At 51.7% G+C, this 22373-nt stretch overlaps 1 protein-coding gene across 1 annotated transcript; it reads left to right on the forward strand.

The window, feature by feature from the left end:
- Positions 1–1393: 1393 nt before the first annotated feature.
- Aldh2 (aldehyde dehydrogenase 2 family member) lies at positions 1394–19679 on the forward strand. Its single transcript, XM_042668959.1, has 13 exons — positions 1394–1534; positions 7451–7555; positions 8499–8639; positions 9471–9550; positions 12095–12206; positions 12766–12894; positions 13179–13292; positions 13995–14097; positions 14430–14614; positions 15655–15819; positions 16406–16563; positions 18205–18319; positions 19333–19679. Exons 1-13 carry the CDS (start codon positions 1409–1411, stop codon positions 19363–19365), a joined length of 1566 nt encoding a protein of 521 aa, XP_042524893.1. The 5' UTR covers positions 1394–1408; the 3' UTR covers positions 19366–19679.
- The last annotated feature ends 2694 nt before the right edge of the window (positions 19680–22373 follow it).

The following is a 22373-nucleotide window of genomic DNA, read 5'->3' on the forward strand; positions in this document are numbered from 1 at the left end:
GGTGTGATTTGGGTTTTTTTTTTTTTAAGGATCCACACTCCAAAGTTTACCAGGACTGAGAATAAAGGGATTTAGAGTTGGTTTGAAGTTTCCTATCACAGCAGAGGGCTCCAAAGGAACTACCCACAAAGTAACAAAAAATAAACACAAGATAGGAGCAAGAGATCCAGAAGTAAGAGAGACTCTGACCTGGTCCCAGTCTCATGGGCCCTCCCCTTGACAGTGCGGGTCAGGCCTGCTGCCTGCCAGCAGGGCACACAGTGGCTGGGAAAGGCACAGCACATCATCAAAGTATTTTTCCTCTCACAGGACCCTGGTGCAGACAAGGGTGGGTGCTGGCTTTCTCTTGGTTGACCCCTTCAGAGACTCTGGGACTGCCTGAGCCCCCATAGTTCCATCCAGGATGCTAACTTGGGGGGGGCTCTGACCCCACTACTTCTCCCTCATCTTCCTTGCAGCCACCTCTGGTCTGGGCTCTGGTTTCAGATACCGTCGAGATAATTCCAGAACAATCCAGAGGGGGTTTTATTGTGTAGCCACTGGAATTCCAGAGCCTATCTCTAGAAAAATGCAAGGACAAGCCATTTGCTATCAGCTTTGCTGTGAAAAGCAAAGCAGCACCAGGTCTGGCTGGTCTCCTCTGGCCCGAGGCTCAGTGCTTGTGCAGAACACTTGATGGACAGCCAGCCTCACGGGATCATGCAGGGCACTCCTTAGCTTCGGGGGCCCTTTCCCCGAACTTCTCTGGACAAGCCACTGCTGGCACAGCTCAGCTCCTCACCTAGGCCTTGCCTCTGACACCTCATTGCTGTGCCCTGCCCTTGCCACCCATCGCCTTTGTCCTGGCCTTCTTGCGGCCCCAGTGCCACTTCCAGGATGTTCAGGAGGAGATAAACGCATTTGCAAACCCCTCCCTTCCACGTGGCGTTTCTAAGGATCCGGGTCAAACCAGCGCTTCTCCCCCCCACCCCCACCTCTCAGCCTTTTGCACTGCTGCTCCTCCCTCGAGGCCGGCAGCCCCCTGCGTTCCTCCCCTGCCTTAGCCCTGGCTGGCCCGCCTGGCGTCCCTGCGGCCAGCCCAGGGACCGGAGGCTCAAGTGCAGGTCTGTTGGCACCTGCGGTTCGCGAACAAGCGCGCGAGGCGGGAAGGGGGAGGGATGTTCGGCCGGGGGGAAGCCTTCCCTCCAGGCCCGCCTGCCCATTGGTGGGAACGTCCCCGGGTCCGGCCTGTCCATTGGTGGGCGCGCCCTCGGGCCCCGCCTGCCCATTGGTGGGCGCGAGGCGGGCGGGGTCTCCGCCGCGGGGCTCCACGCACCTCGGCCTCCGCACAGTCCGTCCTGCGCAGGCATCCACGCCGCGCTCCGCTCCGTCCCGGCCCCGCGCCTGCACCGTCCGGCCCCACCGCAGCATGCTGCGCGCCGCCGCGCTCCTCGCAGCCCGCCTCGGGCCCCGCCCCGGCCTCCGCTCGCTGTCGGCCGCCGCCTCCCAGGCGGTGCCGGCCCCGAACCAGCAGCCGGAGGTCTTCTACAACCAGGTGAGCTCCGCCGCAGGCCGGTGCGAAGGCCGTGGGCCGGGGCCTCCGTTCACCCACCGAGGGTCCCCGGGCCACGGCCCCGAGTGCAGCCCGGCTTTGGGGGTTGCGGCCTCGTAGGCCCGGAGCGCCGTGCGGGCCCCACCGTCATTCAGACGGGCCGGCCGCCCTGGCAGGAACTTGCCCCACTTCTACCCAGGGAAGTTCAGAAGGATCTGCGAGGAGAGCAGCGGCGGGGTCCCCTCGAGCCTGCGGCCGGCCAGGGGCGCCCCCTCCTGACCAGCCCCCCCCCCCCCCCCGTTTCTTGTTCAGCCAATATTTTGGAGTATGTTTTGAACCTCTGAGTTTGGGTAAACGTTATGAAACAGTTCGTTTTGTTTATGCAACAAGTACAAGCTGGCTGATCTCCTGAGCTTGGGTTTCCGCTCCCTCCCTCTCTCCCTCTCTCTCCTTTGCTTTTTCTCTCTCTCCCTCCCTGTGTGTGTGTTGTTTGTAGCAGTACTGGGCTTTGAACTCAAAACCTCATGCTTGTCAGGCAGACACTCCACCATCTGAGTCATGCCTCCATCACTTGTGCTGGTTACTTTTGAGGAAGGGTCTTATTTAATTGTTCAGGCAGGCCTGGATGGGTTCCTGTTCATGCTTTCTTGTAGCTGGGGTGACCGGTGAACACTCTTAAGTCCCTGCCATTGGTTGTTTCTGCGGGTGCTTGCTTTGCTTCCAGAGCGCATTTTGGGAGATGTTATTCTTTAAACTCAAACCTCTCCTGGATTGGCAGGGGTTAGTGACAAGCACACTCTCTCTTTGTGTATCAGTACTGTACTGGCCTTGAATTTAGGGCCTTAGGCACTGGCTTGGCTTTTCCCATTTAAGGCTGCCACTGATTGTCACATCCCCACTTTTAGCTTTTTTTTTTTTTTTTTAATGGTTCATTGGAGATAAGAGTCTCATCAACTTTCCTGTCTTGGCTGGCTTCAAACCATAATCCACAGATCTCAACCTCCTGAGTAACTAGGATTACAAGTGTGGAGCTTGAACTCTGGGCCTGGGCACTGTTCCTGAGCTCTTCAGCTCAAGGGTAGCGCTGTACCACTTGAGCCACAGTGTCACTTCTGGTTTTCTAGTGGTTACCTGGAGATGTCTCATGGACTTTCCTGCCTGGGCTGGCTTTGAACCATGATCCTCATATCTCAGCCTCCTGAGTAACTAGGATTACAGGCGTGAGCCTCCTGTGCTTGGCTTTTGTTTGTTTTTTTTTTTAATGGCTTTCAGAGCCTTCTATTACCTGCTCAGAATCCACAGGACAACCCTGACTTACAGATGCCTGGGCTGTAATGTACGTGATACTGGGTCAAGCTGAATCCTGAACATGTGTGTTGTGGACATGCGTACGTATTCCTTGTTCCCTTAACCACAGTTACTGGTCACTTGTCTGTCACGTCTGCTCAGAGGACTTCCGTCTGTATCCTCCCCCTTCTTTCCACTTACAACTCTGTCAGCGAGGGGTTGAATTTTGGATTTCTAGGTGGGAAACAAGCTTCTGCCCAGCTCTGCCCAGGCTGCCCGCACACACCGTTACTAGCTGCCACACCGCCTTGTGACCGTGCTGTTGTTCACACGTATTTACATAGCAAAATATAAGGCATAGCCAGTACTTACATAGTTACAAATACATAAACATTTGAAGTCTATGCTGTTCATGTTTATATTCCCAGCCCTGAGCTTGGCATGGAAATACTGTTATATAAATATTGATGAGTGTCTGATGGTTGCCTTTTATGTAATTGTGTCTATGATTTTGTGTTGTAGGAGCCAAGAAAAAGGTCACTTAATGGGCGCCTAGTATTTTTTCAGGGAAAGGCAAACATGAGAAAGTACCTGGGAGTTTGCAGGGGCAGGAGGCGGGAACACGTGGGTGGGTTAGAATTCAAGTGGGTGAGGCTGTCAGCTCCTGAGTGCGTGAGCAGATTAGAGCTGCATATTTGGCACAGTAGTTGTAATCCTCCCATCCTGGGAGTAATGAAATTGCAGCAATAGGCCTGGGAATGTGGCTTGGTGATAAAGTGCTTGCCTAGCATGCATGAAGCCCTGGGTTTTGATTCCTCAGTATTATATAAACACAAAAGGCCAGAAGTGGCACTGTGACTCAAGTGCTAGAGTGCTAACCTTGAGCAAAAAGAAGCTCAGGGACAGTGCCCAGGCCCTGAATTCAGGCTCTAGATCTGGCAAAAAAAAAAAGGGAAAAAGAAAAAAAAGAAAGGAAGGAAGGAAGGAAGGAACTTGTAAGGAATACGAAACTGCTGAGCCAGGTAGAGGGTGAAGAAGGGGAGTGCTGGGGTTAGGTGTCAGAATATCACTAGCAAGTTTGGGGAGTTGGCTGCCCTTGGCCTTGATCACAAACTTATCCAAGATTCTGGATGATGATTGCCACTTAAAAGCTGTCAGGAATCATCCCATGCTGGAAACACCTAAGTATTTGCTCACTCCCAAGTAAGGAACTTGGATTTCCTAATAAACAAACCCTAATTCTTTTTTTTTTTTTGTGGGTCATGGGGCTTGAACTCTGGGTCTGGGTGCCGTCCCTGAGCTCTTTAGCTCAAAGCGAGAGTGCTCTACCACATGAGCCACAGCGTCACTTCCAGTTTTCTGGTGGTTCTTTGGAGGTAAGAGTCCATGAACTTTCTTGTCTGGGCTGGCTTTGAAGCATGATTCTCAGCTCTCAGCCTCTCGGTTAGCTAGGATTACAGGTGTGAGCCACCAGTGCTTGACTCTTGAACCATCTTAAGTCACGGCTACTGAACATTGTCTGATTTCACTGGGGACTCTGGGCAGATGGTGTCTCCTCATTGTACTGGGATGAGGGGCAGTGGCTGGAATATCTTCTTTCCCATCTGGGTTGTGCTCTTCCCCCAGGGTCCAGCTGTCCTGGTCACTGCCCTGCTGACCTTGCCCAACTCCTGAGTCCTCCCTCCCCTGCTTCCCCCAGCCACCACCACTGACTCCTAATCTCCATGTGCACTTTGTTATCTGTAATCTGCTGGGCCAGGAAATAAACCACAGCAGCAAGGAATCATGCGTCCTTTACCTCAGCAATTCAGAGTTTCACACAGTGATCTGCCCTGAACAAAAATGCCTGAAAGTCGGAACTGGCTACTGCAGGGGGCACTGTCTTCAAGGTGCATTTTTAGGATGTGGGTAGGTGAACTGTGGTCTGTATGCAGGGAGGAATCTAGACGGGGTCTGCCTGTGATATAATGCCCAGAATAATCTGTGGTTGAGAGTAGGCCCCATGTATGCTTCTGTCTCGCCCCTGACTCCAGCAGCAAGTGCGACCCGGGCAACCAGGGCTGTGGCCATGCTTGGCGGCCACAGGGGCCCTCCTGCTGTCACTCCTCAGGCAGCCCCCACCCCCCTGCACCATCCCACCCCTCTGTCTTGCTTCCAGCCCGTTCCTCACTCCTCACTTGCTTCTGGTTTACTCCCTCCTCTCCTGGAATCTAGCCAAGCAGCCAGGACTTTGCTGTTTTTCCAGGGCAGTGGTTCTCAGTGAAAGCACAGGGTAAGAATCTACTTTTATAATACCAAGTATGTATTTATGGAAGTGCAGAGATTAGAGCTTGTTGACGGAAACTTTTCATGTTTTACCAGTATCCAGGTTCCATCTGTCAGTTCCCAAGGCTCTGCTTCTAGAGCAATGTTGAAAGAGGAAATGTGAGCTGGGGGCTCCTCCCTGAGCCCAAGAAGGGTGACTGAATGTAACATGTTATGTAAGTGAGGCCTGTATTGCAGCCAGGAAGTCTTAAAACATCTGGCCTGGCCTGTGCTCTCATGTCTTTTCAAACTGTCCTCAAGTGGTGTGGAGCCGCTGCAGGAGCTTGTGCGGAGAGCCCTGCCTGCCTCCCCACTGAATCCAGCCACAGGCCCCTGGGGCAAACCCTCATTACCTTACTAGCTGAGATGGGAAGACAGTCACTCCTCAACAGCAACAGCTAATTCAGGGCTTGTAACCCTTCTAGGGCCTGGAGGGACTCTTCTAGAAGGGGAAGGCCACTAGCTAGACTGCCCACTTCCTTTTCTTCCTTCCTTATCTTTGCAAATGACCCATGAACACGGAAAGAGGCAGGTGGAGATCTGACCCTTGCTCTCAGGGATCTTAGGTCAGAGCTGCAGGATGCAGAGTCATGGAACAGGGCCCCTGAGCCAGGTCCTGGCCTAGGAATCCTCACACAAGTCCCCACAAGTACTGGTTCAAACTCAGATCTGTCTGGCTCTGATGGTGCTTTTTATAACATCAGATGAAAGTGGGGAGCGATCTGAAAAGGTGGGGTTGTAGGAATGACAGCCCCAATCTCTGGAAGGCAGTGTGAACTGTGATTAGAGGCTAGGTTGATATCATGCAAAGAGCACAGGCCTTGGAGCCCCAAAGCCTGGGTTCAAATCCTGTATGATTTTAAACCAGTGGCCTTCCCTATGGAGAGAATGAAGTTTGTCTTCTGTGAGGTTTGATGGGAACCCTTCAAACACCCACAATTCTGGGCACAGGGGCTATTTAGGGCATACAGGTAGCAGGGGGAGGGGAGGGGGAGGGGAGGCAACACGACCAGCCAATCTCTTCCTGCCACCTCCCCTTCCGGTTTTCTTTGATGCTTTGTAGCAGTTGGTGTGAGGCTGGGCCCTGGGCCAGTGCTGAGGGTAGAGATTGGAGCAGATGCCCGGCTAGGGCCACCCAGTGCCTGTGCTGTCCTGCTTCACCAAAGCCTCTTCTGGAGTAACAGTTCCAGGCTTCACTTCTCTCCGCACCACCCCAGCAGATGCTGTCTTGTGGCTCCAGGCCTGAGCTCTGTAGCCACACCTCTTCCCCTCTCCCTGGAACTACACAGGTGTCACTGCCTGATACATCACATGCCTAATTAATTAAAGATTAATGCTGACTAATAAAGCACACAGTTGCCAAAGTCTGGTTAACATTTATGCCCGGATCTGTGACTGAGTGCGCAGCGTGCTCTGTGGCACGAGGGTGGTATGGGATGGAGCAGAAACACCAAGTTGCATTCTGGTAAAATGACCCGCGCCAGCTCCTTCCCTCACCACTCCTTCCTGGGGAACCCAGGAACTGGCATCACAGCCCACACTGCCCCCCCCCCCCCCCCCCCCCCCCCCCCCCCCCCCGGTAGAGAGGTGAGGCCTCCTCTTGGTGACAAAACCCAGAACAGAGAAGCCTGAGTCATCCAGCTCCAACTCCAGCCCTTTTTCGCTCTGGTTATTTTTAAGATTGTATCTTGATTTTTGCCTGTCTGGACGGCTATTGTCCTGTTTACGCATTTCACTGCTGTTGGGGCGACAGGGGCATGCTGTGGGTTACAATGGGGTTTGGAGGACTTTTTGCTTTGAATCACAATCTTCCCAATCTCCACCTCCAGATAGGTCATGTGACTTTTAGGCTGGGTTCAGGAAGCCTTTAAGCTTTACGTGGGTCTCTCAGGACACTGTGGAGAGGCCCATTGCCACGGAGTAGCCAGAAAAGAATGAGCACACCAAGCAGGCCGGAAGTAAGGCACCATGTGGTGACTTGCTACCACCCACATCCAGCTTGGGTGGCCCGGGCCTAGCTCTTTGGACTGCAGCCCTCCCAGCAGATCCTAAAGAGAGGGCATAACTCAAGAGATTAGACACCACCTAAGCCACTGAGTTTGGGGGTGATCAGTTTCACAGCAGACGATAAATGGCACACTGGAAACACGAAGAAGCCAAGGCGCTGAAGGTCAGGAGACTTACCCAAAGTCACATGGCAGAGTGGGCATTCCAGAGTGGACTGTCTCCCGCGGGCTTGTCAGGCGATCCACAGTTCTCTGTATGTGTTCTTCCTGATGCCTTTTTTCTTTTGACATCTCAGTACCAGGCTCTTCGTTCTCATTGTAGATCTTCATAAACAATGAATGGCACGACTCCATCAGCAAGAAAACCTTTCCCACCGTCAATCCGTCCACGGGAGAGGTCATCTGTCAGGTAGCAGAAGGGAACAAGGTAAGAACTGGGGACTCATGGCAGTGTGAGCAAGGTTTCGCTATTCATTCTGTGTGCGTCTGAATGGCTGAAACTTTTACTATCTACATACTATTGCGTTCATCGTTTTAAAAGGCCAATTAAACATTTTGAGTGAATGAAATAAAGAAATTCCTGCTTCAAAACAAAGGTGCTAGATTGCGTCTAGCCTCTGTAATTAATACATGGGTGGAAGCACACTCAGGAGGGTCAAGAAAGGCTGACGCACAGCAGATGGAGTCTGGCTGGACAGAATTTGGGTCTTGAATGATAACAGCTCTGGGACTAGTTTGCATGATGCATATTCACATAGATATCCATATAGATATTCATTAGACATGAAAATGTGATAGTGCTCAGAAATTAGTTTAATAGTAAAATTATTTTTGAAATAATTTAAAACGTTAAAAACAGTTCAAGAATATTTCCTGCCCTCTGCATGAAAACAGTTCTGGGCACTTATCACATGAGGCCTTGCTTCTTTTGCTGAACACAAATGCAAGTACTCTTCTGGGCAGTCTTTTGCATATAAATAAGAAGTCTGTGCACACCCTGCCTCCTGAGTGCCATCCTGTACTTCTTATGGGAGGAGAGGGAAGCTGGTCAGGCTGGCTTTGCTGGGGAATGCTGCATCACAGAAGGAATGGCTTCTTCTTGCTGGGCCTGACTCCTTAGGAAGCAGGAAAAGTGGCCCAGTTTTAAGCTCTGACCCCTGGGTGCCTCTTCCTCCAAAGCTCCTGCAGGGGGGGATGAGAAGTGCAAATGCACCTTTGATGAGGAGAGAAAAGGGCATGAGACTCAGTCTGGTCACTGAATCTGTTTTAGGGTGGTTTTCCATGCTAGCCTGTACTGACAGCCATCTGGGCAGTATTCCAGGCGCTTGCTGCAGAGAAGGCCTGAGATGTCTCGGTGGGTTGTTTTGCAGGAAGACGTGGACAAGGCAGTGAAGGCTGCCCGGGCCGCCTTCCAGCTGGGCTCTCCCTGGCGCCGCATGGATGCCTCTGACAGGGGCCGGCTGCTGTACCGCCTGGCCGATCTGATCGAGCGGGACCGGACCTATCTGGCGGTGAGTCCTCAGCCTCCTGCTGTTTCCACACGTGAAGGGATGGAGCAGGTGTGGAAAGCCAGAGGCCATGCTGCTGACATGTGGATTAGGCCGGACACCTTTGGTAAACATCCCTGGACCAACCAGAGGAACTCCTCCCTCTGTCCCTGAAGCAGTGGACAGGAAACTGGGGAGGGGTGAGGAGCTATGTTGGAAAGACTGTCAGGATGTGTCACCTCTCCTGGGGACCCAGGATCCCTCTGCACGGTCACTCTCTCCCTGGCCACTAGAGACAAGAAACCAGGAGGCAGATCCCTTCCCCTCAACAATCCATTCTGCACACAGCAACCAGAGTGGGTCCTCCGCAAGGCGCATTAGTTGCCTGTAAGGTGTCATGTATCGTTGGGACTCTCCACATGGTCTACATGACCTGAGAAGTGCGGGACGTTTCCCTTACTCATACAGCTCTGCTCTGCTCACAGGTGCCTTTGAGTACTGACACCCAGTTGTCCTTGAGCACCAGGGCCTTTGCACACATACTTCCTTCCGGCTGGGGCATGCTACACTTCAGCACCATGTGTGCTGTCCCCTTTGCCCAGCTGTCTTAGGTTGGCCTTGCTCAGATGGAGTTGGCAGTCTTTTTAGCATTCTTAACACATGTGATGGGTGGATTATGTCACTATTCTCCATCTCTGCTCTGAAAACCCTGTGCCCTGGACATTCAGTGCCCCAAGGGCATTCTTACCCTGTTCTCCTGGTCCATCAGTCCAGGCCACTGTGCCATTGGTCAGTCCATTTGCTTTGTTCCATTCTGGCACCAACTTGTCCCTGCTGACCTTGATCTCTCACCAGGCTTTGGAGACCCTGGACAACGGCAAGCCCTACATCATCTCCTACCTGGTGGATCTGGACATGGTCCTAAAATGTCTCCGGTATGGGCTCAGAATTCCAGTTCTTTATTCAGGTTGTTGCCAAAAGTCAGGGAGGGAGGGAGGTTGGGAGGAAGATACAGAATCAGCAAAATGCCAAAGGATCACAGGACTTGGAGAAGCTGATAGACTCCTCACTCTGCTCACAATTGTAACGAGTTGTGGGTATCTTCTCTTTCTTCGTGAGTCACTTTTGGTAACTTGTGTCAGTGTTATCTAGGCTTGTCTAATTCATTGGGCAACATACAGTTCATCCTTTTCAGCCCTTTCTAGCACTGTAAAATTGGAAGCATTGTCTCCATTTCCATTTCTGATTTTAGTTATTTCCTTCTTTTTTTTTTTTTGGTCGGTTGTGGGGCTTGAACTCTGGGCATGAGTGCTGTCCCTGTGCTCTTCAGCTCAAGGCGAGCGCTCTACCACTTGAGCCACAGTGCCACTTCTGGTTTTCTAGTGGTTTATTGGAGATAAGAGTCTCATGGAAGCTGGGCACTGATGGCTCACACCTGTAATCCTAGCTATTCAGGAGGCTGAGATCTGAGGATTGCAGTTCAAAGCCAGCCCGAGCAGGAAAGTCTGTGAGACTCTTATCTCCAGTAAACCACTAGAAAACCGGAAGTGGTGCTATGGCTCAAGTGGTAGAGCACTCGCCTTAAGCTGAAGAGAGAGTGCAGGGACAGAGCCCAAGCCCAGAGTTCAAGCCCCATGACCGACCAAAAAAAAAAAAAAAAAAAGTCTCACGGACTCTCCTGCTGGGCTGGCTGTGAACCGCAATCCTCAGATCTCAGCCTCCTGAGTAGCTAGGATTACAGGCTTGAGCCACCAGTGACCAGCTTTCCCTCTTTTCTTAGTCCAGCTAAAGGCTTGTCAATTGCTCTACTTTTTTTTTTCTGTTCTCTATTTCATCTCTCTGGTCTATTTTCTGCTGTTCCTTTTCTTTTGCTTTGTCTTACTGACAAAGGACAGAAGCTTCAGGAGAGTTCTTGCAGCTGCCAGTAACAGCAATTCAGCCCAGCATAGGCAATCCTTAGAGCCCCTGGGTCTCAAAAACAAAAGGCCTTTGGGTGTCTCTCACTCTGTGTTCCCTTGCTTCGTTCTTCTCTCCTAGTATGGTATCCTTTAGGGCCTGTGTTTGTGTTGGAACTGTCTAAGATGCAGTCTCCCAGTCCTAATGTCATGTTCCTGTGGGAGGGACCACGGTTGGCCGGGTTAGAGTATGGCCGGCTGCGGGCAAGGCAGACAGGGCAGTGTGCAGATAGTGGCTGCTTCCCTAGGACATGTGGGCAGAGGTAGTGGGGGAGGATCCAGTGCCCAGCCAGGGCCAGCATGTCCCCAGGAGACCGTGGGCAAGGCAGGCATTGTAGGTGCTCCTAGCACCTAGTGGGGAGGGCCGGAGAAGCTGCTAAGCTTTCTGCTGCACACAGGACAAGCTCACTGCAAGGGCTTTCCCAGCCCTGGAGGTGAGGAAGAGCACCCTGAAGGTTAGAGCAGGGCAAAGCTGGGTGAAACTCAGTGCCATTCTCTTTTCTGAGCTTAGCATTCTTCCCCTACCGACTGAAGACCCCATGTGAGCTTTGCCGACCAGCTGAGTGTAGAGCTGAGCCGCAGAGCAGTAGAGGAAGGAGGCGCCCACCACTCCACTGGGCAGACCAGCAACTCCCTGGCTGTTTTTCCCACAGGGTCACACACCCAGTGTTCCAGCCTGGTCACCTGTGGTTTTTGGTTTACCATGCCAGACGATGCTTAATTCTGAGGTCCTCCTTTGAGCCCCATGCTTCACCTTCCTGCCTCTTCCTGTCAGACTTCCCACACAGTGGGATATGTAGCTGGTTTCTCCCCCAAGCTCTGATTTCCATGCTTTTCCATCACCTGAGGTGGCACCCAGGAGGTGGGGCCCAGCTGGGATTTGTGTTTTCCTGTGCCTGTCCAGTCTTAGAAATTACTATGAGTGCAGGAAGTGCCGGCCATTTCAGGGGTCTTCGATTGTGCCCCAGGTGTGGCCTGAGGTTCTGTGGTGCTCATCTGCAGTGCTGGGCGGGCCCAATGGTCACCATATAGTAATACGTGTGCACAGCCTGGAGAGCTGGATTGAGTGGGTTGGAAGGGGTCCCTGGAGCTGACACTTCTTACGAGTACCGCAGGGGTTCTGAGGCCTCAACTCACAGAGTGAGTGGGTCACTGACCCTGCCAGTTGTCCAGGATCATCTGGGGATAAACAGAATGTAAGGGCAGTTCTCAGAAAAACCCACTTGAAGACGGGTGGAGGTGGTCATGCCTGTAATCCTAGCTACACAGGAAGTTGAGATCTGAGGATTTCTGTTCCAAGGCAGCCGAGGCAGATAAAACCTTGAGACTCTTGTTCCAGTTAATTGAACAAAGCCATGGCGGCTTGGCTGGCTCAGGTTGTAGAGAACCAGTGAACAAAAAAGCCAGTGCTAACATACACGTAGACACGTATGATCCCCCTCACCCTGACCAAATTGGGTCTTTCTGTAGGGAACTATGGGGTCCTCAGCATTGACTAAAATTTGGACTTTTCTTTTTCCAAAGTTATTATGCCGGCTGGGCTGATAAGTATCACGGGAAAACCATTCCCATTGACGGAGACTTCTTTAGCTACACACGCCATGAGCCTGTTGGGGTTTGTGGCCAAATCATTCCGGTGAGTGCCAGCCCCCAGAGGTCATGGAGAGGATGAGGCTGGCTGCATACAGAGGGTCTGCAGGTAGCATTAGAAGGTGGCTGGGCTGGGGCTGGGGAGGTGGTTCAGTGGTAGAGCGCTTGCCTTGCATGCCTGAGGCCCTGGGTTCGATTCCCCAGCACCACATAAGCAAAAAGAAAAAAAGCTGCAAGTGGCGCTGTGGCTCAAGTGGTAGAGCGCTAGCCTTGAGCTAAAAGAGCTGAGGGACAGCGCCCAGGCCCAGAGTTCAGGCTGAGGTGGTGGCTGGGCAGTGGTTGAGAATGTGGGCTTTGACAACCCTACCCAGGGGCCTTGGGAAATCATTCATGCCCCTGCCGTCTGCTCAGGGATGTACGAAGAAGGGCTCAGCATGGTACCTAGGGTGGAAAATCAGTGCACTCACTGTTGTGTCACTTGCTCTGTTTTGGAGAACGTGGGCTTCAGAGGGCTCTGCTGCCTGTTCTTGGTGGCGGCACGTTCTGCCATCTGGCGCGGTTCCTTGAAGTGGACTTAGCTTTTGGCTGGCTGTTGTTTTGGGCAGTGGAACTTCCCCCTTCTGATGCAAGCATGGAAACTGGGTCCGGCCTTGGCGACTGGAAATGTGGTTGTGATGAAGGTTGCCGAGCAGACCCCGCTCACTGCCCTCTACGTGGCCAACCTGATCAAGGAGGTACGCCACCTGCTTCTGCCCTGACCACTAAATACCCTTACAGGAGTTCATGAACACGATTCTCACCTGAGCTGCTTAGGAAGGGGCACTCCCCGGACACTACCCCACCCACAAAGCTGGCTTCTGTAGGAAGAGTGAGAGCTCAAGGCCACCCATGGCTGTGTAGGGAGAACCTTTGCATTCGTGTTCCCGTCTTGGCCTCTCTGGGAAGGGCAGGGGTTTGTCCTGCTCAGGTCCTGGGGGCAGGAGGATGCTGCCCTGGGTCTCCTGGCTTCTGTCTGCAGGCTGGCTTCCCACCCGGTGTGGTCAACATTGTTCCTGGCTTTGGCCCCACGGCAGGGGCGGCCATTGCCTCCCACGAAGATGTGGACAAAGTGGCATTCACAGGGTCTACAGAGGTGAGCTGCTCCCTGACCTCATGTTCTCTCCTGGTGGCTCCATCATCCTTACAGGAGCTTCGGAGAGGAGGGGCCCTGGGGCATCCTCAGTCAGTTTCTGTCAGGCCCCCCTCTGCTGGCTCTAGTGAGCCTGTGTCCCAGGCGTGATGTGGCAGGGCTGAGCCCTCTGTGGTCTCTGGGCCACTCCCGCTGCTGTCGGGAGGGACTGTGCCCTTAGGGAATAAGGACTGGCTGACCTCTTGAGGTCCAGGGCTGGAGGCAGAGCACTTTGGCCACCTCAGGCACCTTCAGCAGTACTGTTAGCATGGGCTTCGGAAGGCACAGGCTCAAGTCCTGGCCTTGCTCTTGTGACTAGGGGTGACTGAAGCTCTGTTCAGCTCCTCGAGAACAAAGTGGTGCCCTCGGCACTCAGGTGGCAGCATAGTGGCAAGGTGGCAGGCTCTGGAGTAGCACTCACTTGCCATGCACCCTTGGGACAGCCATCTAAAGCCTCCACATGCCCCTCTGTAAAATGGGGAGTGAACCCACAGAGTTGAAGTGTCTTGCTGGTGGCTGGTTGAGTGTGGCCCGGCTGGCGCGTGTGCAGGGCAGCAGGGAGGCCTGCTGCTGGGGTGACTTCCTTGAGCTGGGGTTCTCCATCTGTCTCTGTAGCACATTTGACTCCTCCTTCTCCTGACAAGATCCTGTTTCTGTGACCTCCAGGTTGGCCATCTGATCCAGACTGCTGCAGGGAGCAGCAACCTCAAGAGAGTGACCCTGGAACTGGGGGGCAAGAGCCCCAACATCATCATGTCAGACGCTGACAGTAAGCCAGGGGCCTACAGTGATGGCGGGCTTGATCCCCTCCCATGATCCTCTGCTTCAGCCCACCCTCACCCTGGTCCACGCACGTCTATGGGCCACTTGGCCCTCCATTGCTTCCTTTGTTCTGGTGCTGCCCACAAACTCTTAGACTTTCCCTCCCCGCAAGGGCTGCTCCTCCTGCCTGTCCCCCGGCCCATTCCCGTGCTCCCAGATGGAGAGAAGCTAGGCCTTTTGCTGGCCTAATGCTGGGCGAGTGCACTGTCTGGGTGGGCGATGCTGGAGCCAGGGCCTGCCTTCTCATCCTCACCATCCTGTCCCGTCCCCTCCCCACAGTGGACTGGGCTGTGGAGCAGGCCCACTTTGCCCTGTTCTTCAACCAGGGCCAGTGCTGCTGTGCTGGCTCACGGACTTTCGTGCAAGAGGACGTGTACGCAGAGTTTGTGGAGCGCAGTGTTGCTCGGGCCAAGTCTCGGGTGGTTGGAAACCCCTTTGACAGCCGGACCGAGCAGGGACCGCAGGTGAGTCTGGCAGCTCTAGGTGGGCCTGAATGTCCGGAGCCAGAAGAGGTGCAGAAAGCACACTGGCTCAGTCAGGTGGGGCTGCTTCAAGTCTCACCTCTACACATACCTTCAATTTGTCCTTCTGGCGTAAGCACAAGACCCCTGTTATGGTTTCCCATTTTTGCTCTTCTTTTTTGCCATACTGTGGTTTGAATTTAAAACCTTACACTTGCCAGCTAGGCACTCTACCACTTGAGCCATGTCCCCAATTCTTTCACTTATTATTTTTCAGTTAGTCTCATATTTGTTCTGGAACCAGCCAAAGTCTGTGATCCTCCTGTTTTCTACCCTTACAGAGTTGCATCACAGGTGCACACCGCACTTGGCTTAAAGGTTGAGTGGGGTCTTTGTTTTTTTGCCTGGCCTGGTCTTAAACTGTAATCCTCTGATCTCTGCCTCCTGAGTGGCTGGGATCATAGGTATACATCACCATGCACGGCCTCATTTTCCACATTTTGGAGGCCTCATAAACTTGGGCAAGGGAGCTGTAGCCACATGGGAAGATAGGAAGGCTGCCCCGTGGAATGGGGCTGTAAGCCTTCTCTTTTTCTTTATCGTGTCTACAGAGATACAAGTACACATCAGAGTGTGCCATTTTAAGTATATAATTCATGAATTTTTAAAAAACAGTATATTCTCCATTATATTTATTGCTACTGTATTTTTTCATCCTCACTTTGGTGCTCTCTTTATTGGACTTTTTAGGACAAGTTCTTGCTAGATAGATAGGGAACTTGCCATTCTCCAAATGCTGCTCCAGAGTGCTGGGACTACAGGCATGTGTGCTGCCCCACCCTGTCAAAACAGTGAGCTTGATACACATTGCTTATGGCAAATGAGATTGAATTTTGTGTATTGTTTCCGGGCCCTGTGTTTCCTCTTTAGCTCTTGTTACCTCAAGTTCTTGGTCCATTTCTCTGCAGCTTCACTGCCTGTGTGGTTACCAAGCCCAGGAGAGGGCTGAGTCTGGCATCTCGGTGCTGTGCTTTCTCCCACAGGTGGATGAAACTCAATTTCACAAGATCCTTGGCTATATCAAGTCAGGAAAGCAAGAGGGAGCGAAGCTCCTGTGTGGAGGGGGCGCAGCTGCTGACCGTGGCTATTTCATCCAGCCCACTGTGTTTGGAGACGTGCAAGACGGCATGACCATCGCCAAGGAGGAGGTCAGCAGCCAGTGCACCTCAGGGAGGAGAGGGGATAGCCTGGCATGGTCAGGCCAGACATTGACTCTGGAATGACTCGAGGCTAGAACAACTTAAAGTTCCCACTCGATAGCACTCTCTTGATGGCCAGCACTGTGGGAGAACACCTGACTTCCTGAGTCTAGTAAGGTTGTCTGCTGGCCCTTCCTGAGGCTTTGCTGTAGCAGGATGAAGCATTAGACCCCGGCTGACTCCCTGCTTGGTGCTTGCCGAGATTGGGAGGCAGCATTTCTGTCTACTCCTTTACACTCCCAGCACGTGTGTCTTGGTTTCTAAATGTCATGAAATGAGCCAGAGCTTGAGGGAAATGGACCTTTCTGGGACTGGGGGGGGGAAGTGCAAGTGAAGCCCGCACCACGTGGAAGGAGGGCACCACACTTTGTTTGTAGCTGTCTCTTTGGTGTCCTGTCTGTGTCTGGTGCATTCACTAAATTTGGTAGACTGCCAGTTAGGTATGGAGACGTGTCCTGCCTTTGCCATCACTGCTCAGCGCTGAGGCTGGCAAGCAGGTGCCTCCATGCAGCCCACACTCACACTCCCCTTTCAGATCTTTGGCCCAGTGATGCAGATCCTGAAGTTCAAGACCATTGAGGAGGTTGTTGCCAGAGCCAACAATTCCAAGTATGGGCTGGCTGCAGCTGTCTTCACAAAGGACCTGGACAAGGCCAGTTACCTGTCCCAAGCCCTCCAAGCAGGCACTGTGTGGTAAGAGCCTCCTGAGAGTCCCTGCAGATGTTTCTAGAGCCCCGATCTTCTAGACTGTTTCCTCTGAGTCAGGAAGCTTCCAGCCCCCCCTCCCCTAGGACTGAGCTCCTTCCTCTGGTAGCAGTGTCCCTGAAGTTCTCCTAAGGCATCCAGCACTGACTGGACCCCTGGCCTGACGAGCCTGCAGTGCTGACCTTAGAGCTTAGCACATTCCAAACTCACTGGGATGGCTGTCAGTTAAGAACAAAACTAACCAAGAAGAGAGGTGGGCACAGGAGACTGAGGTCTGAGGATCGTGGTCTGAAGCCAGCCCAGGCAGGAAAGCCCGCGAGACTCTCTGATCTCCAATTAACTACCAGAAAACTGGAAGTGGAGCTGTGGCTCAAAGTGGTAGAGTGCTAGCCTTGAGCACAAACACTCTAGGACAGCACCCAGGCCCTGAGTTCAAGCCCCAAAATCAAAAACAAAAAAGAAAAAAAACTGAGGTTGAGGAGAAATTAGAACCTCATACATCCCTTGTAGGGTAGGGGTAATGCAATTAGTGGGGAATAGTTTAGTAGTTCCTCAAAAAGTCTAGTGTAGACTTGACCATGTGACCCACTGATTCTATACTTAGGTACATACCTGAGAAAGAACACAACTGTACAAAAACACACATGTAAGGCTGGCATAATGGCTTATGCCTGTAATCCCAACTATGTGGGAGGAGGAGATGGAAGGATTGTAGTCTAAGGTGCAAGATGCTATCTGAAAAATAAAGTGAAAGGGAAGGGGATGTGGCTTAAGAGGCAGAGCACTTGCCTAAGAAGGGAGAAACCCTGAGTTCAAACCTCATGCTACCCAAACCCAGTAACAAATGTCCATCAGGTGATGAATGGATCAGGAAAATGTTGTCTAACCTATATGTGGAAAATGATTCAGCCGTAAAAAGGATTGAAACCAGGTGTCAGTGGCTCATCCCTATATTCCCAGTTTCATAAAAAGGTGAAATCTGGTAGGTTGTGGTTCAAAGCTAGCCTGAGTAGAAGAGTCCAAACTAGCAAAAAGCCGAGCTGGAGACATGGATCAAATGGTAGACTGCCAGTCAAGAAAGCAAGCTGAGTAAATCTAAGGCCCTGAATTCAAACCCCAGTACTGGGGAGAAGAGGGGAGGAAAAAAATCCCGATGCACGCAAAGAGCATAGCTGAATTTTGAAAGCATGCTACTAAGTGACAGGAGTCATAAAATCTCTGGACTCAAGCCAGCCCATGAGGACAGGAAGTGGACTAGTGCTGATCAGGGGCAGGGTGACAGGGAGGCACTGCTTATTGGGCACAAGGATTCCTTTTAGGGTCAACAGAAATGTTGTGGGAATGGGCCGCAGTGATGGACACATCACAATGGAACCACTGTATACTTCAAAGTGAAAGTTAAGTTCAGTGTTTAAGTTGATAAAAGGAGGAAAGAAAAGCCTAGCAGCCAATGATTCGAAGTGATTACATCAAGTCTGAAGGTGTCACGTGGCACAGGTATGACAGCCATCTGACCACACCGTGAAGGATGCTAATGCAGCAAGGCTCGGAAAGACTGTAGAGCCCTGCAGGAGCCCAGGGCCAGGCACATCCCAGATAGAGGTCTCTGCCTCCCATTTCTACCTACAGGATCAACTGCTATGATGTATTTGGGGCCCAGTCCCCATTTGGTGGCTACAAGATGTCAGGGAGTGGCCGGGAACTGGGCGAGTATGGCCTGCAGGCATACACCGAAGTAAAGACGGTGAGCACTGGGCCCCCTTGTGGTTCTCCATGTGTCCTTGGGCTGGAAGGCATCTATGCTTGTTACGTCTCTCATTTTTAAGCCAGAGAAGCCACAAAAGAGGTTAAGAGCTCAGTAGGCAGAAGCGGCAAGGAAAACTTGAGTAAAAATTAGTCTGGTGGCAATGAGAACCTAGGCTGTATCACAGCCACTGAAGACTTGGTTTTGCAATTTCACTGACTGGAACACAGCCTGAGGAGCCAACCTGAAACTCAAAGAATGTGGTGGTTCCATGTGTCGGTAACCACCAGAGCGCTCTTGGAGGAACACCATCCCAGCCCACAGCCAGGCCTTCCCAATCCCCACCCCATCCAGAATCTGTGCTTTATCCAAGCTGCAAACCTGTAGCAAGATGGCAGGTGGGTGGGAAGCTGGCCCAGGGTTCCAGAGGTGACCTTGGACAGGAAGCATGATTCAGTGAAGAGACAGTCTTAAATCTTAGGTGTGATGTTGGGGATTTATGAGGACCTGATTGACAAGGTAGGCTTAAGCTGATGTTATGTGAGCCGGAAGAGTAGGTTCTTCGAACAAGGGAGGAATTTCACCATGCCTGACTGGAGGCAGTGCTCTCCATTTTCCAGACAAGGAAATATGCCACATCATCATCCAGATAGAGGGCAGATCTTCTACTTTCCCACTCAATAGACTGTGATGCCTGCACGCTTATGCAGATGCATTTGCTTTGCAGAGAGCACAGGGAGGTGGGTCTGGTTTTCCGAGGCCTGGAACATTCCTTGTTTGGGAAGCTTTGTTTTTCATCCCGTGACAATCAAAAATGTCCCCTGGGGGGGCCTGATCACTGTTGGCTGAGAACCACTGGTTTGGGGGAGAGGGGATGACATCCCACAGAGCAGAGCCCTGCATGTTCTGCTGTGGGTGGGCTGGCATTCTACCATGCGAACACCTAGCTCCCCCCAGCCGTGCACACACCAGGAGCATGGAGGTTTAAACACTCCTCTCTGTCCCCGCTGCAGGTCACCATCAAAGTGCCTCAGAAGAACTCATAAACAACTGGGCCAGCTTCCTTCCTTCTCCAGTGCCAGAAAGCCTCACAGGCCCAGCTGGAAAGCCCAGGAAACCACCTCCGCAGGCTGCAAGTCTCAAGGGAGAAACCTCTCCTACAAAATCTGTTGGGTCAAGAAAGTCTCAGGATTTGAATTGAAAAATAGGGTGGGTTATTCAGGTGAAGCCCATGTGGAAAGCTCTCCCCCTTGAATTAGTGGACATTAGTTATATGGGGCTGGGGGAATTGTGTTGTGACTTGTGGCAAGTGTTCAGGTGGTTTCTTTCAAAAATATATTCAAATGTTTTCTTTCTGCTGCACGTTTGTAACTTGTCTGTTTGGGGGAGAAAGTCATTGTTTCTAGTTGTATGAGCATTGAGGGGACACTAGCACCTTGCTTTTGTGTCCTGGCCTAAAACATGTTAAAAAAACAAAGCCACTGTGGGTAACTGGGAACTGGTAAAATGCCAACACAGGAGACAGAGTGGGAAGCCAGGTGCGTTTGTTGTGCTTGAGCGAGAACAGGTACGTACTTTCTGGAACCAGATCTCCTGAGTTGCCTTCCTTTAGTCAGAGGTCCTGGCAAATGAGCTACGAGTGTTCTTTAGCAACTGTTAATCAAAATGGGATCGGTGAGGGCTGAGAATGTGGCTTAGTGGTCGAGTGCTCACCTAGCATGCATAAAGCTTGGGTTCGATTCCCTAGCACTGTAAGGTTTTAGGTGAAGAAAGACCATGCAGAAGGAGGCAAAGGTGATGAAAGGAAAGTTTTACTAAGGTACTCCTTGGTTGGGATCAGAGAGGTTGTGCTGGGTCTAATTAAGGCTGGGTTTATATGGTTGGGGGGTGGGGGGAGCGGAACATTTAGCCAGGGGGATTTTTAGTAAAGGTAGTTTTCTCAGCTGCCTGTTCTCTCCAGGGGCCTGACAAGTACCACATAAACAAAAGCCGTAAGTGGTAGAGCGCTAGCCTTGAGCACAGACAGGCTCAGGGACAGAGCTCAGGCCATGAGTTCAAGCCCCAGGAGTGAAAGAGAAAAAAAAAAAAGGGATCAGTGAAGTGAAATGCAGGTTATGATGCTTGTGATGGGGGAAGGGAAGGTGAGACTCCTTTGAGAACTGAAGGAAATTTGCCCTGTCCTGAGAAAATCACAGCCCAGTGTGATTTCTGCACATGCCTGGGATAGACAGATGGCGCTCACTAGTTGGACCCTAGTCTTTCACCTAGGGTAAGACATCTAGGTAAGGCATCCCTATCCCACTGGAGACTAACTTTACTTATATGATTAATAGATCACAAGTTTTTGTGGGAGTTGGTTGTGAGGCTTGAACTCAGGGCCTGGGCACTGTCCTTGAGCTCTTTTTGCTCAAGGCTAGTGCTCTAACACTTTGAGCCCCAGGGCCACTTCCAGTTTTCTGGTGGTTAACTGGAAATAAGTGTCTGACAGAGTTTTCTGCTTGGGCTAGTTTTAAACTGTGATACTCAAATCTCAGCCTCCTGAGTAGCTAGGATTAGTGAGCCACTAGTACCTGGCTGTATCACAATTTTTGTCATACATATATGCATATATCCATACTGTTAACGCACCATTAAACTAATTTACCTTTTAGTCTCAACATATGAAAACACCTTATGCCCAGACACAAAATTAAGAAAGAATTTAATTGCCTGAATCAACAGACAGCACCAACCAAACCCATATGTTACACAGACTGGAAAGGGAACCCAGGTCCGGGCAGGGTGACGGGATGGTTGGCCTTCAGCAATGTAAAAACCTGTCAGTCTAAATTCCACAGTGAAATGCGGAAGTCAGTCATGTGTAAACTATGAATGAGTACAGATGAACGATTTTAACTTGTTCACGAACCAGAGGACCAGTAAGACTAGAGCAAGGCAAACGACCTTACTGAAAGATTGGGTGTGGCTGTGAGGGGATGGCAGGGAAAAGGTGACATCAGGTTACAAGCCTGGTTAACGGCTCCTGAGGCAAGATGCGGTCCGCTTGCATCTCTAGGGAGCGCAGACCTATACCGCAGTACTGATCATGCCACAGAATCTGATCTCTTAAATTCAGACGGTGGTACCATCTCCTAGAGCAGGCTTGACAAGTCCTTTCTGTCCAAGGCTGAAGTGGAGAATGTGCAGGCAGATTGTGGCATCGTTGCCAGCAAGGTGAGTGTAGTCAGAAACACACCATATACTTGAAATTGAGGAGAGTAAGCTGAAACGGTCTCACCACAGGCTATGTGAGACATATTAATCAGCTCACATCGACATTTTATAATGTAGGCGTATCAAACATAAACACTGTATGTCCTATCACTCAGGCCTCACAAAAGCTGTCAGAAAGCCAAACTCCTGGGAGAAAAGGACTATGGTCCCGCATTCCCAGTCTGGCTGTAGCGGTGGCTACCGCTTGATACCCAGCCTCAAAGCATTTCCATCTCCTGGCTCCACCCCTACTGCGGTGGCTTCACTGTCAGTGGGGCCCAATTTGTTTTTCTCTCCTGAGAAGAGCCAGCTTTCCTCACACCCTCCAGCCTCACCCCTGCTACTCTCAAGTCCACTAACGAGGATAAAGCGCTACACTAGCTAGCCCTGCCATCCATGCCACCTGGTCCAGCTGATGGGGTGACCCCTACCCCCAAACACGTGCCCGAGGGGTGGGGTATAGTGAGGAACTTGACTGACAAGTGCCATGCCTCCTCCCCGCCCCCCCACTTGGCCCACAAGGAAGGTATGGGACCCTCCCAACAAAGCCAGATCTATGGCATGAAAAGGAGGACAGAGAAACTGGGAGCTAGCTCCCTGCAGGCAGACAGCCTTTCAGTATCGTGCTACACAAGACCTCTTTGGGGGCCAATCAGAAAAACAGAAATGTAATTCTTGTGCTCTCACTGTAAGAGAACCAGCTCTTTACATCAAGGAGTCACAAAGGAGATGCCAGCTACGAAGATTTGTCTGTCATACTGGCTTTGACATCCTAGACACCTTAATCCCCTGGGGCTATCAG

The sequence above is a fragment of the Dipodomys spectabilis genome, unplaced genomic scaffold (genome assembly GCF_019054845.1).
Source record: "Dipodomys spectabilis isolate Male_0828 unplaced genomic scaffold, ASM1905484v1 ptg000480l, whole genome shotgun sequence".
NCBI classification, from domain to species: domain Eukaryota; kingdom Metazoa; phylum Chordata; class Mammalia; order Rodentia; family Heteromyidae; genus Dipodomys; species Dipodomys spectabilis.